Source organism: Ochlerotatus camptorhynchus, unplaced genomic scaffold (assembly GCF_037179485.1).
Source record: "Ochlerotatus camptorhynchus isolate MF236.1 unplaced genomic scaffold, CSIRO-AGI_Acam_v1.1 ptg000099l, whole genome shotgun sequence".
NCBI lineage: Eukaryota > Metazoa > Arthropoda > Insecta > Diptera > Culicidae > Ochlerotatus > Ochlerotatus camptorhynchus.
Genome location: NW_027040589.1, coordinates 2,022,988 through 2,039,145, shown reverse-complemented (window position 1 = coordinate 2,039,145; position 16,158 = coordinate 2,022,988). Strand labels below are relative to the sequence as shown.

Genomic DNA, 16,158 nt, shown 5'->3' with positions numbered 1-16,158 from the left:
AACTTAGATTGGCCCCGCCTTTAGAAAATGAGCACCACATCATGTTAGGCAGTCCGAATGACCGAAGTAATAATCATGTACACATCATTTCAAACTATACATTGGACAATTTTTGACCTATGATTATCTTAAATAAATGAAAGTGTATTTGGATGGGTATTTTTGTATCACATACAATGATAGAAGAGCAATAGTTTGTATCGCTTAACTCGATTTGTTTACATTTGTTACTTAGGAGCTTTTGAAAAGTGACGCGAGAATTCTGTGAATTCCAAAATAATTCCAAAGAGAGTTCTGTCTAAGGAATTTTTAAGGAGAATTCCAAGAGAAGAAAGAGAATCCAAAGGGAATTTTGGAAAGAATTCAATGAACATTTTGAGGTCCAGTACGATTACTCCGATTATACCGGCTCTGCCAAGAAAGTTCTAAACTATACCGATAAACCAATAAATAGTTGTTCAACCACCAGAAAAGTTTTCAAAAATCTATCCACTCAAACTGTTTCAAAGAAATGTCCATTCAGGTGTACGCTCAATTTTGCGATACACTGTATGTGTTTGAGCTTTTAGGCCCTGTACGCTTACAACTATCGAGAGGTCGGAGTAGATAATGATGCATTATTTCATAAACTTTTAAGGATGGCAGAAAGGTCTGATCCTTGATGCCAAACAGCTGTTAAGGAAAGTTATATTAGCGGGCATTTTTGCAATTAGTTCATATGGACAAATATGAGTTTGTATTCTTCAGGTGCTGCTACATCCGGTACCTTGTGTACTCGCGCAGCTAGATTACTGGTATTTTATGTAGATTGTTGCAACAAATCCTTGGAACCTGTGGGACTAAGTCTCTCATGTATAAGCGTAGAATTCAGTACCAAACCGTATCTATATTGTTATCTAAACCCAAACCCCGCGATATATTGCAAACGGCTATAAGTAAGTAGACTAACACTTGCAATCCATCGAGTCGGCACCGTACGTTTGTCCACACGTGCACCCCTCAAGATCGGCTTACGAGTTGTAAGCCGTTCTTCAACACCGGTAAGTCCTTGATCCACTTATTCTCTCTATTTCGATTGATTGGATTGATTTAACCAAAAAAAAACCCATCGGAGAACCACACGCAAACATACTTCGTCGTCTCAATTGGGAACCAGTACCAGTACCCTACCCAAAACTAAGAAGCTCTCAAGAAAACACGTTGCAAGCTCTCGTTCGTCTCTCGTAAAGAACAAAAATTAGTAATCCTACTCTCTTCTTCCTAGGCCAGCAAATAACCATTTTTAAATGTATTCTTTCTCTCGGGTTTCTGCACATCTGGTGGAAACTCTGTTTTTCTTTATCGTTTCTCTCTCGCCAATATCTAGGTCATCAGCGATACGCACAGCTCGTCACCCCGAAGCACGGCGGCGGATCAGTACAACAAGCCAGCTACGACGTCGCGTCGCCGGAAGAGCCGTTCCCGTTCGCCCCGTGACCGCCGTGATCGGGACCGTACCCGTCGCCGGACTCGGTCGAGATCACGTTCCCGGAGCCGAAGCCGGTCGCACTCACGAGGACGTGGCCGTGGAGGTCGTGCATCGTCCCGGGATCGGGAACGCGAGCGCACCACCCAGAAGGACAAGGAACGCGATAAGGAGCGCGAGAGGGAACGTAAGAAGCGAGGACTGCCGGAGATTAAGAAGGAACACCTCAGTGGTAAGATTATGAGTGCTGCCTGGACGTCTGTGCGTGTGTTTGTCCTTCTCATTCATCCGAAATGAAGAAAACAGGATAGACACACACATGCACAAGCGTCGTGCAGAAGCGATCGTTCCAATTTGAAAGAAAAGAGTAGTGATTACGATTGTTGTTTGCAACGTGTTTTCCGAGCGAGACGAGAGAAGACGGCTTACTAACGAGAGATTTCCGTGTTCTTTCTACCAACTGCAGTGTGCAGTACGACTCTGTGGGTTGGCCACCTGTCCAAGCTGGTCCAACAAGAGGAGCTATCCGATACGTTCGGCAAGTATGGTGACATTGTTAGTATCGATCTGATTCCACCACGTGGGTGCGCATTTATCGTGATGAACCGGCGCCAGGATGCCTACAAGAGCATGCAAAGCTTGAAGAATCACAAAATGCATGGGCGGACCATAACCATTTCTTGGGCCACCGGAAAGGGCGTCAAGAGCAAGGAATGGAAGGATTACTGGGACATTGATTTAGGTACGAGCGCTGTCTGAGAAAGCTTTCCCCCCTCTAGTCTAACACATTACTACGGTTACCCCAACACAGGTTGCAGCTACATCCCGTGGAACAAGCTTACTCATAATACCGATATGGAAAGCTTGGAAGAGGGCGGCATGTTCGATGAGGATACGATGCCCCTGTGGATGAAGGACAAGATTATCAATGCTTCCAAGAAGAAGGACGATGATCCGGCTGGCTTGATCAATCCGCTGTACGCGGTCGACACGAGCCAACCACCGCCGACGGCTGCAATGTTAGCCGGAATCAGCTTGCCAACGTTCCCCATGGCGGCAGTTCCTAGGTAAGTGTACCCCAATACACATGCCAAAAATTATAAAACAATTGCCCCTTTTCTTTCAGGCTGCCCATAATGGGTCTCCCGATCGTTTCCGGTTTGGGTATCAACGTTCCACCACCGAACCTCATGATGGCCGGTGGAATGAACAATCCTCCACCGCTTCCAATTTCCGGCTTTGGTGTTCTGCCACCTCCGCCACCTTCGCAGGTGGCGCCGCCGCACGTTGCCGGTGTTGGTGACGAAATGGACATCGAAATGGAAGATGAAAATTCGAACCAAAGTCATGGAGCTCACCCCCCCGGTGGCGGTGGTGTTGCAATGCCACCGTCCAATCCGGCGGCCTTCTTCAACCAACCACCTCCGCCGCTGATGCCACCGAATTCGCTTCCATTCAATCGAAACCAACAGGATAATGGAGGTGATCGTGGCGGTTTCAATCAAAATGATAACCCGGATCAGCAGGATCAGGATCGCAGAAATCGAGGTGATTTCGATCGCAGGGGAGGTGGTAGAGATAGGGATCGTGGAGGTCGTGGAGATAGAAGTGATCGGGGCGATCGTGCCGGTCGTGAATTTGAACGAGATGGTCGCGGAAGGAGAAATTTCAAAGACAATGAAGGAGGCGATAGGCCCGAACGACCGAGTCGTTGGGGAAGTCACGATCGGAGCGTTAGCCGCGGCGGTGGGGATCGTAGCGGCAGTGATAGCGGCCGTGATGATAGGCCACTATCGGAAAGGCTGCGGGAATTGGCTGGAGCAGACTTTACCCAGAGAAGCGGAGAAGGCAACGAGGGGCCGCAGTTTGGCGGTGGAAGAAACTTTAGAGGCGGCCGCAACATGAATGAAGGAGATGGTAAGTTTGACGCAGCGGTTGGTCACGGGGGAATTAATGAATTAATGATCTTTGTATTTAGCAGAGTTCAACAATCAGGGAGGCGATGAGTTTGGCGGTGGTCGCCGCGGAAACTTCCAGCAAGGTGGTCGGTTCAATAACAATAATAACCCACGCGGGGGGCGATTTAATAACAACCGTGGCGCCGGTGGATTTATGCAGAATCGCCAACAGGGTGGCCCAGGTTAGTGCGAAGATGATAGTAACGTGTGTTTGCGCTTGGTCATTGACGAATTCGTTTTACGACGAGGCTAGAATCGGAAGGCGAAATATGGTCTTTTAGAACCATACTTTCCACACAAAAATCACAAATATTGGTGGTGTTTTCGTAGAATTATAGGCAAAAGTGTGTTTCGGGATATCAGACTTTTGATGTTATCAGGAAGCATGAATTACCTATAATGGGGCAAACGTTCGAGTTGTGTCCCAACAATCATAAATGAACCAGAATTATTGCATTAGAAAACACTATTTTTGAGTGGATTACGTTGTTCCCTCAGACCCGTTTATTTTGATTTAAACATTTATCTTTGTTGAGGATGTTTACTATCAATAGTGTTTATTGCAATGTTTATTTGGCAAACCTTTAAGATACACTTCTTTTATTACTTTACAATTTAATTTAAGGAGCAAATTTTGACTGTTGATCCTAATACTTTATCTTTCGAACGAGACGTAAGCCTTGGTGTTGGATTTTTTGACAACCATTTCGAGTGAATTTGCACACGGCAAATGAGAACGACCCAAATTTGAGTTTAGTTTACTCATAATCGCCAAAAGTTCAGGAACTCAGTAATGAGTAAATTTTCCTCATGTTTTTCTGTTGAACACTAATTCAAAAATGTGCCGGAAAATGAGGAATTTTTTTTTTATCTAGTTCGTTTATTTGGAAGGCTCAATCGCGTTAGCTTTACGGAGCCGATAATTCATTGTTCGCTGTGTGTAACAAAATTCACTTAATTCTATGTCTAGTAGGAGTTGGGCCGATTACTCGCGGCTTACTCGAGGTTAGAAGGGTACATTTTCGAAGGATAGGATCAGGGGAGGAGCTTGGGGTAGGGTTTCGTTGTCTCATCAGAGCGTTGTCGCCAGTATGAACGGTAGTGCTGTTCTAGCTTCGTCCGGAGTTCGACCGGCTATGGTGGGTGACCAGTGGGACGATGAGACTCATCGAGACGGGGGGACAAGAGGAAAATTTTAATCAGTCTAGGAGTAGTAGCGATAGATTGAGTAAATAAAATCTTTACTTTTCTTTTATTCGAGAATTTGTTTCTGGACAAACCTGGAAAAACATGAGGCGAATTTACTCATCGTTGAGTTCCTGCACTTTATGCGATTTATGAGTAAGCTAAACTCAAATTTGGGTCGTTCTCATTCGCCGTGCACCACTCAGTGAAAGAGCATTTTCAATCGTGCAGTACACGACGAATGAGAACGACCCAAATTTGAGTTTAGTTCACTCATAATCGCCAAAAGTGCAGGAACTCAGCGATGAGTAAATTTGCCTCATGTTTTCCCAGGTTTTTCCAGAATTTTCCAGGGAAAAATTTCCGAATTTGAGAAAAGTAAAGATTGGATTCACTCGGTCTATTGATACTACTCCGAGACTGAATAAAATTTTCGTCAATTTCCTCATTTTCCGGCAGATTTTTTAGGTTGTCCACAGGAAACCATGAGACAAATTTTACTCATCGCTGAGTACCTGCACTTTTGGCGATTATGAGTGAACTAAACTCAAATTTGGGTCGTTTTCATTCGCCGTGTACATTTCATTCTTTTTGTGCTGGAGACAGTCTTGTAAGCGGTCATCGTAGTCGACGCATTTTCTGTGATATAATTGACTGCCTTTGCAATACAAGCTATCAAATTACAGTACCAAACTAAAATGTCATATCCAGAACAACATATGAAAAGGGCATACAAGCTTTTTGTAAACAAACCTTCTTATGCCCTTTTCTCGCCACCCATATGACACCAACGCAAACCTTTAACATCACCGGGTAGGGGACACTTTCCCCTTCCCGATGATATTGCTGGTTTACGTGGGCGACCCTCGGTTGGTGAGAAAAGGGCCTACAAAGGTTTGTTTACAAAAAGCTTGTATGTCCTTTTCACATGTTGTTCTGGATATGACAGAGCTCTGCACGCTAACTTGAAAGTACTCATTAATGAGTAAAAAAAGACCCATTTTGAAGAAAAGTGGCTTAACTCATTAATGATTAAACAATTTTACCCATTAATGAGTATCTGTTACCCATTAATGATTAACAATTACTCATTAATGGGTAACAGATACTCATTAATGGGTAAAAAATTTACTCATTTAATGAGTTAAGCCACTTTTCTTCAAAATGGGTCTTTTTCAACCATTAATGGGTACTTTCAAGTTAGCGTGTGTCAAACGACACTGTCACCGAAGACTGTCACGAATGTATGTATTTTAGTTTTTCCTATGATAAGAGCTGCTGATGTTGTGCTGGTGTGAATTATGAAAATAGCAAGCAACAATGTCTTAGTAATAACATTTCTGATCAGAAGTGGTTTAATTTGCACTAAATTGAGGAATTGGGCCTTATTACGGGTGTCACTACACGGTGATAATGAAGTGATACTCAGAATAAGAGCCGTGATTGCCGTACAAATCAAATGGTAATCACTTCATCGTGACGAAAAGTGACAAGTTTTCACCGTGAAGTGACATCCGTAATAAGCCCCATTGTCATATCTCATATCTCGATGAACATTTCAAATGGTCCTATCTGCTTTGAACGATTCTCTTCATCGACTTTCTCTTTTGATAACCACTGCTAAGCAAACAGATTTCGCGCTAATTTTACCACATAGTTTCATGAAGGAGGTTCTTATCTTATCTAGCATTCAAAACGCCAAATACAAAAGGGAAAGGTTGCAGCTGAATTTATGATAAGACTTTCGATCTAATTTTCGTCCTACTAAGCACAACCCGGGTTTTACCTCTCTTTTTTGAACGGGTTTGAACAAAAAATGGAATATTTCTGTCAAATTCTAAATTTATTAACCTTTCCATATTTTTGGATTGGATTTGATAAAGAGTCACAAATTGTTGAGGTATTGTTTAAAATCTAATACTGCTTCTTGATTCTAAATCCGTCCTACAAGCGCATTGAAACGCCATTAGATTTTCTTCGTCCCACGGATAAACGTAGAAAAATGGAATTCGCTAGGAGCGCTTTCTTTTGTTTTGAGAACAATGAGCGTAAATATTCATGCGCTCTAATAGGATTTATGTTGTAGCTAATGAACTAACGCATCGGACAAAAAACATCTTATTGATTTGTGCACGGTGAAATCATTGATATTATTGATCTTTTCTGATCGATATAACGGAAATAGGCGATTACGACGAAGTGCGCTCTACCCTAGTTATTTTATTATTTTTCTTTTTGATCGAATGTTGTTATACCGTTTGTGTTGTGTAAAAGAGACGACGGTAGAGCATGAGACTACGAATACAAACTGTCTGACGAGCACGTTGAGCACTACAACGAAGCGAGTAAAGTAAAAACGTCAACCGTTTGGCTTGAGAGTTGCCGCTCCAACGGTGTTAATGGGGTGTTTACATCTGTGCGGATTTGCTAACGCTAGTGTACTAGCCAACTAGCACGCTGATACCCTGTTTACATTGCTAGCAGCTGGCTCATTACTAGAAATACTCAGAGGGAGAGATGGGCGGAGAAAACAAAATACAATTCGGCAGCAGGGATTTGTATCTAAATTATCTTGCAACCCTTGCTAAAGCTTAGCATTTCACATGACTTTTACTTTTGATTCGATTTACGTGCAAATTAATAATTGATTTCATCGCAATATTTTGCACATTGGTGCCATTAATTAACAAACTAAGATCAATTAATCAATAGAGTTAGAATATTGCTTTTGATTCCAAAAACTAGTTGTATTTGAGAAGCACACGAAACATAAAGAGGTGATTAAATTTCTGTTCGATTGCAATACTCTCAAATTTAATCTAGTAAGAATAAGAAATCCTCGGAAAAATTCTAATGGGAATGGTCGTTTGACTCAGATTTTGACAGTTCATTTGGCTCAAAACATTCTCTCCGCCCATCTCTCCTTCTAGTATTTCTAGTGTAAACACCCCATAAGTCTCAGTATCTTTCACTTTTGCTTCTCTGAGTAGCACTAAAAGGGTGTATTCGATAAAAATGGCACACACATGTTTACTCACCAAACTAGATGATGATGATAGTGATGATCAGGCATCAAACTTATCTGATAAATGGTGATAATATCATCTATCAGATAGAGACCTATCACAGTGATAGGTTTCTATTTGGTAGATTATCTCTCAGTCTATCATGATACAACCCCTATTCCATCTCTGATACTATCATGATAGAAAAAAAATGATAGATAGAATCAATGATGGGATAGGAGAGATAGAAACAATATAATTTTCCATTGCAATCATGATAAATAGTCCTTCTGATAGTTGAACTATCACATGATAGAGATGGGGATTCTATCTGTATCAATGATAGTTCGAAATTATAAATTTTTTACTGAACAACGGACAATTCACCTCCCAAATGGTCAACATAAAAAACATTCCAATCTGAATTAGTATTTATATTTCGGACCGGGGACGAAGTGTAGATGCCGGAAATTGATGTCTGTCCTTACAGTATGGATATTTTAAGAACGAAGATGACGTGTAAATACCGGACACAATGTTCGCCATCATTTTTAAATCCAAGGTGGCGGCTTCCTGTTACATTATAATTGATAAATATTGTTGAATACCCTTCAATATGGGTATTTTTGGAATCGAGATGACGTCTAGAGACCGAAAATCGATGTCCGATGCTATTTTGAAATCCAAGATGGCGGAATCCGGGTATAAATAATCTGGGAAACATTGTCAAATACGCTTCAATATGGGTATTTTTACAATCGTGTTGGTCTAGAGACCAGAAATCGATGTCCAACTTCATTTTGAAATCCAAGATGGCGGCTTCATGGTATAAACAATCTGAGTGAAATTGTCAAATACACTTCAATATCGGTATTTTTGGAATCGGGCGACGTCTAGAGACCAGACGTCGATGTCCGACGCCATTTTAAAATCCAAGATGGCGGCTCCTGGTATAAACAATGTGGGAAACATTGTCAAATACGGTCTCTAGACGTCACCAAGATTCCAAAAATACCAACATTGAAGGGTATTTGACTATGATCTCTAGATTTTGTACCGTATGTGTGATAATGTTTGCACCATTAAGCAATGTCAAAATTAAAAAAAATCTCAAAAATTTCGTTTTCGATTTTTTTTTATTTATTCAAAGGGGGAATGTTTCTCAGAGTTTTAAACTATGTTAATCATCGATCGAGTTTCCACTTGCTTCAATTACGGCCTCCACAGGCTTCCGGAATGCACGGCAGGTTCTAATAATGTAGTCTGGATCCATTTCTCTCTAGGTGCGTGTCAATGTTTGTCTGAGGCTTGCTGTACTTGGGTGGCGTTTAGAACAGGCCTTGGTCTTCATGACGCGCCATATTGAGTAATCCAGCGGATTAAGATCGGGGCTGGAAGGCGGCCACATATCCTTCGCCCAGAACGGAAGCTGTTCCTGCAACCACAAGTGCGGTTCGAGGTGTAGCACGGAGCCCCATCTTGTTGAAATACAACATTTGGCTTCGGACCGTACTGTTCTTTGATCCACGGAAGAACATACTTACCTAAAATCCCGATGTAGACCTCCGTGTTGACCTTGTCGCCTTCTGGAATAAACACCGGGTCTATTTTTTTTGCCATCGGAAGCCACCAATCCAAACACCATAACGCTAGCAGGATGCTTGGTCAGATACACGTTCTTGTGCTCGTCGGCCTCGTCTTTTACCGGAAGAGAACTAATATACCGGTCGGTTCTGGAATTTGATACGGGATCGATGGTAAACATGCTCTCGTAGGTGAACAGGATTATCGGATTTTTTCGCTTAATGAAGTTCAAGATTTTCTTGCATCGTTAAACTCGTAGCTCTCAGATGCGGTTGGTAATCATGTGAGTTTTTTTTCCGTGCCCTCGACTTCGCCCCGCAATCTTCCTTTACGATCTTCCGTGCCGTAAAGTCACTGAATCCTTGTTCCTTTGCCATTTTCCTTATTGAACGCACTGGATTCACCCGAATCTGCCTTTTGATAGCAGCGATAACCCTCGGAACCCGAGCTGACCTCGGACGACCTGTGGCCACCTTCGCGGATAGTTGTCCTTTTTTCTCGGTCTAAAACCCTTTTGACGGTTCACCGGGACACTCCCACGGCGATTGAAATGCCTTTTTGCGACATTTGCGCGTGGGACAAATCACGAATACGCTGCCACTTCGTCATGGTCCAACTGTCAAACTAAGTAAATCATTTTTTAACACAGCCTGCTACGGTATGAGCTATAGGTTACGTGCATGCGAAGAAAACCAAGGCATTGTATGCACACACTGAAAAAAGTTTTCATGTAGTTTCCATTGGGAACGCACATGATATTTTTCTAATAACAAATTTAATGATTTTTATCTGAAATTCACATAACATTCACATGATCGCATGAAATCTATGTGATAAATCACATAAGCTTCATTGGACACATAAGGTTCATGTAATTTCGTGGTGCGATTCCCAATTATGAGATCACATGAAAGTTATGTGAAATTCTAATGGTTATTTTCCATCGGAAATGTGATTTATTTTTTGAGTGCAGGTGAAACGGGAACCTTATTTGTACGATGGTGCAACCATTATCACGCATACGGTATGTTACCGTTATCATCGAACTTCTTCTTCAAAATCCACTTGCTTCCGATGGCCTTCCTGTCAGCGGCGAGTCTGACTACTTCCCAAGTGGCATTCTCTCGAAGTGACTCGATCTCCAGGGAAAAAGAAAGACAACTGTACTTGTCGAGTGACTGATGCAAACTGATTTTATTGAAATCAAATTATTATCTAGACTACTGTGATTGGACCCTTCAGTCGAGTTGCTTCAGATTTCTCCTTCATTTATCAACGTTTCAATTTTATTCTAACGTAAACATAATATTATCACCCATATGCTCGTACACACCCGAAACCCCCCAACAAACGATTTGAGCTTTTTAAAAGCTGAATAAGCCATTTTTTAGCTGAAGAAGCAAATGTTTGCCCGAATAAGCTTTTATTCAGCTTTCAATGTTTGTTGGGCCATCCCCACACAACATCGAATAAAAAGATTTATGTATGGTAAACACGTCCGGACATTAACGAGAATATGGGTTTACATCTTCACTATCGCAACTACGTAGTTAAGGGATGTTAGATCAGGCCAAAACAGAGTTGATTCTTTGTGCTTCCTTATGAATGGCAAGAGACACTTCTTAAGGCACTCTTCCATGTAAATCGCACCGTTGATTGTTCCGGAAGTGATGAAGGAGGCGCCTCTTTTACCACATCCGCAAATCGCCTGCCAGATTAGGAACTTCTTCTTGCAAATTTCTACTACTCCCCCTTCAGATAACGACTTGAGTGCGGTACAATCTACACATCGTTGGTACATGAGCAAATCGGCGATCATCTCTTTTTGCCAGTGGTGGCGGGGGGACACCCCTCACCATTCTTCTCCAACTGGAGAGTTTGCTAAAGAGAGATGATCAACCCGATTCGTACCTTCCTCAAAGTTGTCCTTGCTCGCTTTCTACTCTATAACGAAACTATCAATTCTATACTTTCATCTCCTCATCTATCGTATAAAATGACCACTACTAACATCAGAGCCTAAGCACGAGTTAAATTTAACTCAGCAAATGGTTCACAGCCTAAGTCTGTTATTCGACGCTTAACATCTTCTTAATTCTTGAAATTCTTGAGTAGCAAGGTAGTAAACTACATCAACAACCCTAGTGGCCCGAGGTAGACAACCGTTCCGTGAAGTAAGAGATGTATTGGGAATCCGTGATCTTCCCTACATGCAGGCGATCTACGAATTCCTTTGTTTGTCTGATGTTAGAGTTTGATGTGACCATCCTCTCCTTTCCAAACAATTTCCAGCCATTGTGTCTCAGTCTTATTATCCTCCTGTTTCTGTACTACTTGCCCCTGCCCAGCCAGGATTAGGTCAACCGCCCGAGAGTAGTATCTGAAGAAGGCTTCAGAAACCAGTTTCCTACCTAGCTCTTTCCAATCGAAATCGTTACCTCGAGCCCGCCACGTGTAATTGGTACCCAATACTAACCTAGAACTACCCAACTAACAATTTTAGCTGCAGATAAGCTTATACAGCCAAAATTTGCCTTCTGCAGCTAATTTTTGCTTGTATAAGCTGATCGGCAGCTAAAATTGTTTGTTGGGTACTGCTGTTTAAAATGTAAATTCAAACATTACTGGTTTTTGGCTCCGCAAAGTGTCACACACGACTGAGCCTAGTAAATAAACGAACTAGTTAAAAAAAACGTTCGTACTTGATCACTTGGATAGACGATTTATGTTTTGTGACACCTCAATTCAAATGCATTTTTGTTTGAAAAGCAAACGATGTCCATCGTGGATACTTTGGGAGTACATATGGACTTTTTTTTATCTCCCGGACAAGTTCCTTCAGAATCGGTTCTGGATCAAGTTCAGTAGAGGAAAAAAATGATGCAATAAGGCATATTATTATCTCACACGAATTGTATCGAATTGGGTTGATCATCTCCTTTATCAAACTCCCTGGCATGGTACGATCGAAAACCGATCCCAGGATTCTTTTGAACTGCCCTAATGATCTTCACTCGTAATTTCTAGTCATATGTTCCACTTCTAGCTTTGTTTCTGAGTGACATTTGCTCATATATGAATGACATTTACTCATATTTAAGTAAAAGTCTATCTACGTTTTTGCGAACTTGAGTTAACAGACCTTAAATATGAGTTAGATGTCGTAATACTGAGTTATGCCTTTGATCGTAAAGCGTATTCGCAATAGATAACTGAAAGAATTGTATGCTTTAATTTATTGACTATTACCTTCCGTTTCTCTTTCCCTCAAACCATATTTTACCATGCGCTTTCAGAAGGTGGTGACATGCAAGCGATGAACATCATGTCGCTGCTCAATATAGACCCATTCTTCGGGAACAACAACAACAACAATCCCAACCCCAACCCCAACACCAACAACGACCAGGCTGTTGGAGATAACGATCAACAGCAGCGCTTCTTCGATCGTGGTGGCGACGGAGGCAACTTCAACAACAATCGTCGTCCGAACAATTGGAACGATGGTGGCGGCGATGCAGGGAATCGTGGTGGTAATCGCGGTAATCGCGGGGGTCGTGGCAATTGGAATAACAATGATGGTGGTGATGGCGACGGAGGTGGCCGTGGCGGACGCTTCGGTGCAAGGCGCAATGATCAGAGAAATCCGAGAAACAATGATTTTGGTGGAGATCAAGATGATCAGCAGCAACAGAATCAACAGCCGCAGTCGCAGCCGCAGCCGCAGCCAAAGCAACAGCAGCAGCGCAATGAACAACCACAGCAGCAGCAGGGTGGTAGAGGAGGCGGAGGTGGAGGCGGACTGCGATGGGATCAAAATGATGAAAACTGGGATGATGAAGTTCCGGTGGTGAAGAAACGTAATCCGGATCCACCGAAGGAGAATAAGCAGAAGAAGCCGCAGGAAAAGCCACAGGAGGAAAAACAGAGCGGTGGCGGTAATGAGCGTGGTCCACCGAAGGAAAAGTCCGAAGCGCGACTTGATGACGGTGGAGAATGGGAACCGCGGGAGGAACGAAGCGAAGGTGGTAAAAAGCAAGGCGGCGGTGGAACTCCACTGTTTGATGAGATGCATTCCGGAGAACAGCAACAGCAGCAACATAAAGAACAGCAACAGGATTCGATGAGAAATCCCAGTCCTCCTCCTCCTCCTCCAGCACGGGAACCGGAATCGAAACCGGAACCGGAACCGAAGCCGGAACTGAAATTTGAAGCGAAATGGGAACCGAAACCGGAATCGAAACCGGAACCGAAGCCGGAATCGAAACCGGAACCGAAGCCGGAATCGAAACCGGAACCGAAACCGGATCCGAAGCCGGAACCGATACCGGAATCGAAACCGGAACCGAAACCGGAGCCAAGACAACCTTCTCCGGAACAGCATCGACCGCAGTTGTACTCGCCGTCTCCTCCACCAGCTGTTGTGGCTCCTGCCCCTGAACCGGTGTTTAAAGCCCCTGCTCCAGAACCGGTATTTGAAGCACCTGCTCCAAAACCGGAACCGGCACCAGCCCCAGTTATAGCTGCAGCTCCCACCCCAGCACCGGAACCAGCTGCTCCAGTTTCGGAACCTCCACAACAAATGGAAGCACCGCCAGCAGCAGCAGCAGCAGCAGCTTCAACAGATGCATCTGCACCTCCTGCCGAGGATGCTTAAATACTTGCTACATCAACATTCTAGTGCATATATTATGAAATTATCACTTTTAGGACGGTTTAAACATCAAACCTTCCCATTGTTTGTAAACATTGAGCTAACTCTATGAAGTATGAGAAGGTTTATTATTTTTCTTTAACGAATTATTTCGTTTACCAGTTGGTTTGTGCTAAGCAAAAGGCATGGATCAAAAATCAGTTTTAGGTTTCTAAATCCGGATTTTTAATATATTTAAACTCGAATGTAACCATACACCGGTTCTTACCTTTTGTTGTTTGATTAAGAAATCGGTGCCAACATTTCAAAAGAGCGAAATTACTTTTGTAGACAATGGCTATTCTAGTTGAGGAATGTTTCCTCTACCAGTTGGTACCGTTAATTTGCATGAGTGAGAAATCGACGGTTGAAGTCATTGTTTACAAAAGCAGTTTCGCCCTAATGAAACGTTGGCACGGAAATGTCTTCTTTTCTCCCATGAAGAGGGATTGACCCCGTTTACCAACTGTAGCAGCGATCGGAAGAGAATGGTTTAAATTCGCTGCTATTTACAACTTACATAATAAAATTGTCAAAAGAACGTAAACAAATAAGCAAAAACAAATCTTAAACAAAAACTTTTAAGCATCAAGAAAAACGGCTGTGATATTAATGTACTAAGTGAAGACGACCTTGTAGTTGCGTTTCATCATTTGGTTTCAGTGACAAACAAAAAAAAAACATTAGGAAATATTTATCAATTAGTTACTTAGTATGTGTTTCATAGGTCAGAGCGATTATTTTTTGTAAGAAAATAAATCCTAACGAGATTATGGTAAGAAATTGCTGCTTGTTTATATGAGCCTAGTGAGAAAAGAACAGGATCCGCTGTAAGATAGAATACGGATCTGGAGGATTTGATAAACAAGAAAATGCTGCCGGAAGAAAAGGTAGGTCACTGCAGCAGCGTGGGATCATCGCGGGAGTTGTCCAGCGAGGGAGTAGCGGCGCGCTTGCACTCGAGTTGAGTGGCTTGTGCAAGGTACTGTGGAAATAGCTTTCGTTTACCCTTTACATATATATACTACCTTGTATTTTACTTAGCTAAAATTTATGATTTTTATGTTAAAATGATTGATATTTATGTAGAAAAGCAAACTGCGAGATTGTACAACCGAGAAAGACAAATCGAATCAAATCAGAAAATCGTACTATGCGAAACAAATGATGAAATGGCTCTACCAAGTTGGAAAACGAACGTACGAAATATCACAGATGCATTCTTCTAAATGGTTTGTAAAACTAGTTGACTCTTAACAACGGCATACAATACATACCCTACACAAATTTGATCACTACCACTTAATATCCAACTTCAAAGAACAACTACTACGATGCATTGCAAGAGCAAAGTATAATATATGATATCATAGTGCAGTAAAACAATATTCAATAAATAAACATTTACGTTACTCTAGAGTGGTTGCTAAAAGTCAACCGGAATGGTTTTTATTGACGTTTACCAGTTTGAAAGCCTTTTGCTTCCAGGAGGGACTGGGATTCCATAGAAGCAAAGATCCTCCCGGATCGTATTGCGATTTCCTCTTTGCGTCTGAGACTTTGTGCAGACGTGATATTTTTTGGATTTTGGTCACCACGGACAGCCCCTTGTTCTATATAATGCGTTTTTTTCTTCCAGGCTCATTTGCCGTAGCTTTGCGGAGCCGATATTCATTGTTTAGATTACAAAATTACTTAAAACTAACGTTGGTAAAGCGGGGCCGATTACTCGCGGCTATCTCGAGGTTAGGGGTAACAAATGGATGACAGGGTAGGGATTGAGAAAACAAGGTTTGGAGAGCATGCTCTTGATCTCGAACTAAGCGACATACTCATGAAAAAGACGAACATGTGGGTACACCGACATGACACTAACTACTGAATCCTCAGATCTCTCGTTTTGAAAAACAGATAAATTAATTTCCAATGATCGAGATCTCGGCTCGCCAAGATGTCTCTGACGTGGTCGATCTCGTGATAACCACTACCAGAAGCGCACAAATTGCTGCCTGCGAGCCCGATTCGAAAGAAATGCGAGTCTAACGAGCAGTGATTACATGAGCTCGACATGATACGTATAAAATCACGGCTAATGTCCAATCCTTTGAACCACGACTTGTTCGACACATGTGGGAGAATAGAATGTAACCATCTTCCCAGATCACTCTCATTCATTTTTTGTTGCCAGTTGCAAAGGCGATTTGTCGATCAAAAATATCGCCTTCCATAGCGCCCACTTTAGCCAACAAGTCCGCTTTATCTTTACCC

General features: G+C 42.3%; 2 protein-coding genes across 4 annotated transcripts in view; one reads left to right on the top strand and one right to left on the bottom strand.

The window, feature by feature from the left end:
* Isha (Insulator su(Hw) mRNA adaptor) overlaps positions 1-15,327 on the top strand; it is a 29,918-nt gene extending 14,591 nt beyond the window's left edge. For 2 of the 3 annotated variants that reach the window (XM_065219111.1, XM_065219109.1), the window contains exons 7-12: positions 1,367-1,697; positions 1,932-2,207; positions 2,277-2,532; positions 2,592-3,382; positions 3,444-3,605; positions 12,494-15,327. In XM_065219111.1, the coding sequence (XP_065075183.1) occupies positions 1,367-1,697; positions 1,932-2,207; positions 2,277-2,532; positions 2,592-3,382; positions 3,444-3,605; positions 12,494-13,854 (3,177 nt within the window). In that variant the 3' untranslated portion in view covers positions 13,855-15,327. The remainder of the gene's footprint in view (positions 1-1,366; positions 1,698-1,931; positions 2,208-2,276; positions 2,533-2,591; positions 3,383-3,443; positions 3,606-12,493) is intronic. The other variant, XM_065219110.1, reaches the window with a different exon arrangement.
* LOC135698958 (serine proteinase stubble) overlaps positions 1-16,158 on the bottom strand; it is a 667,696-nt gene that overhangs the window by 473,651 nt on the left and 177,887 nt on the right. The window lies entirely within an intron of this gene.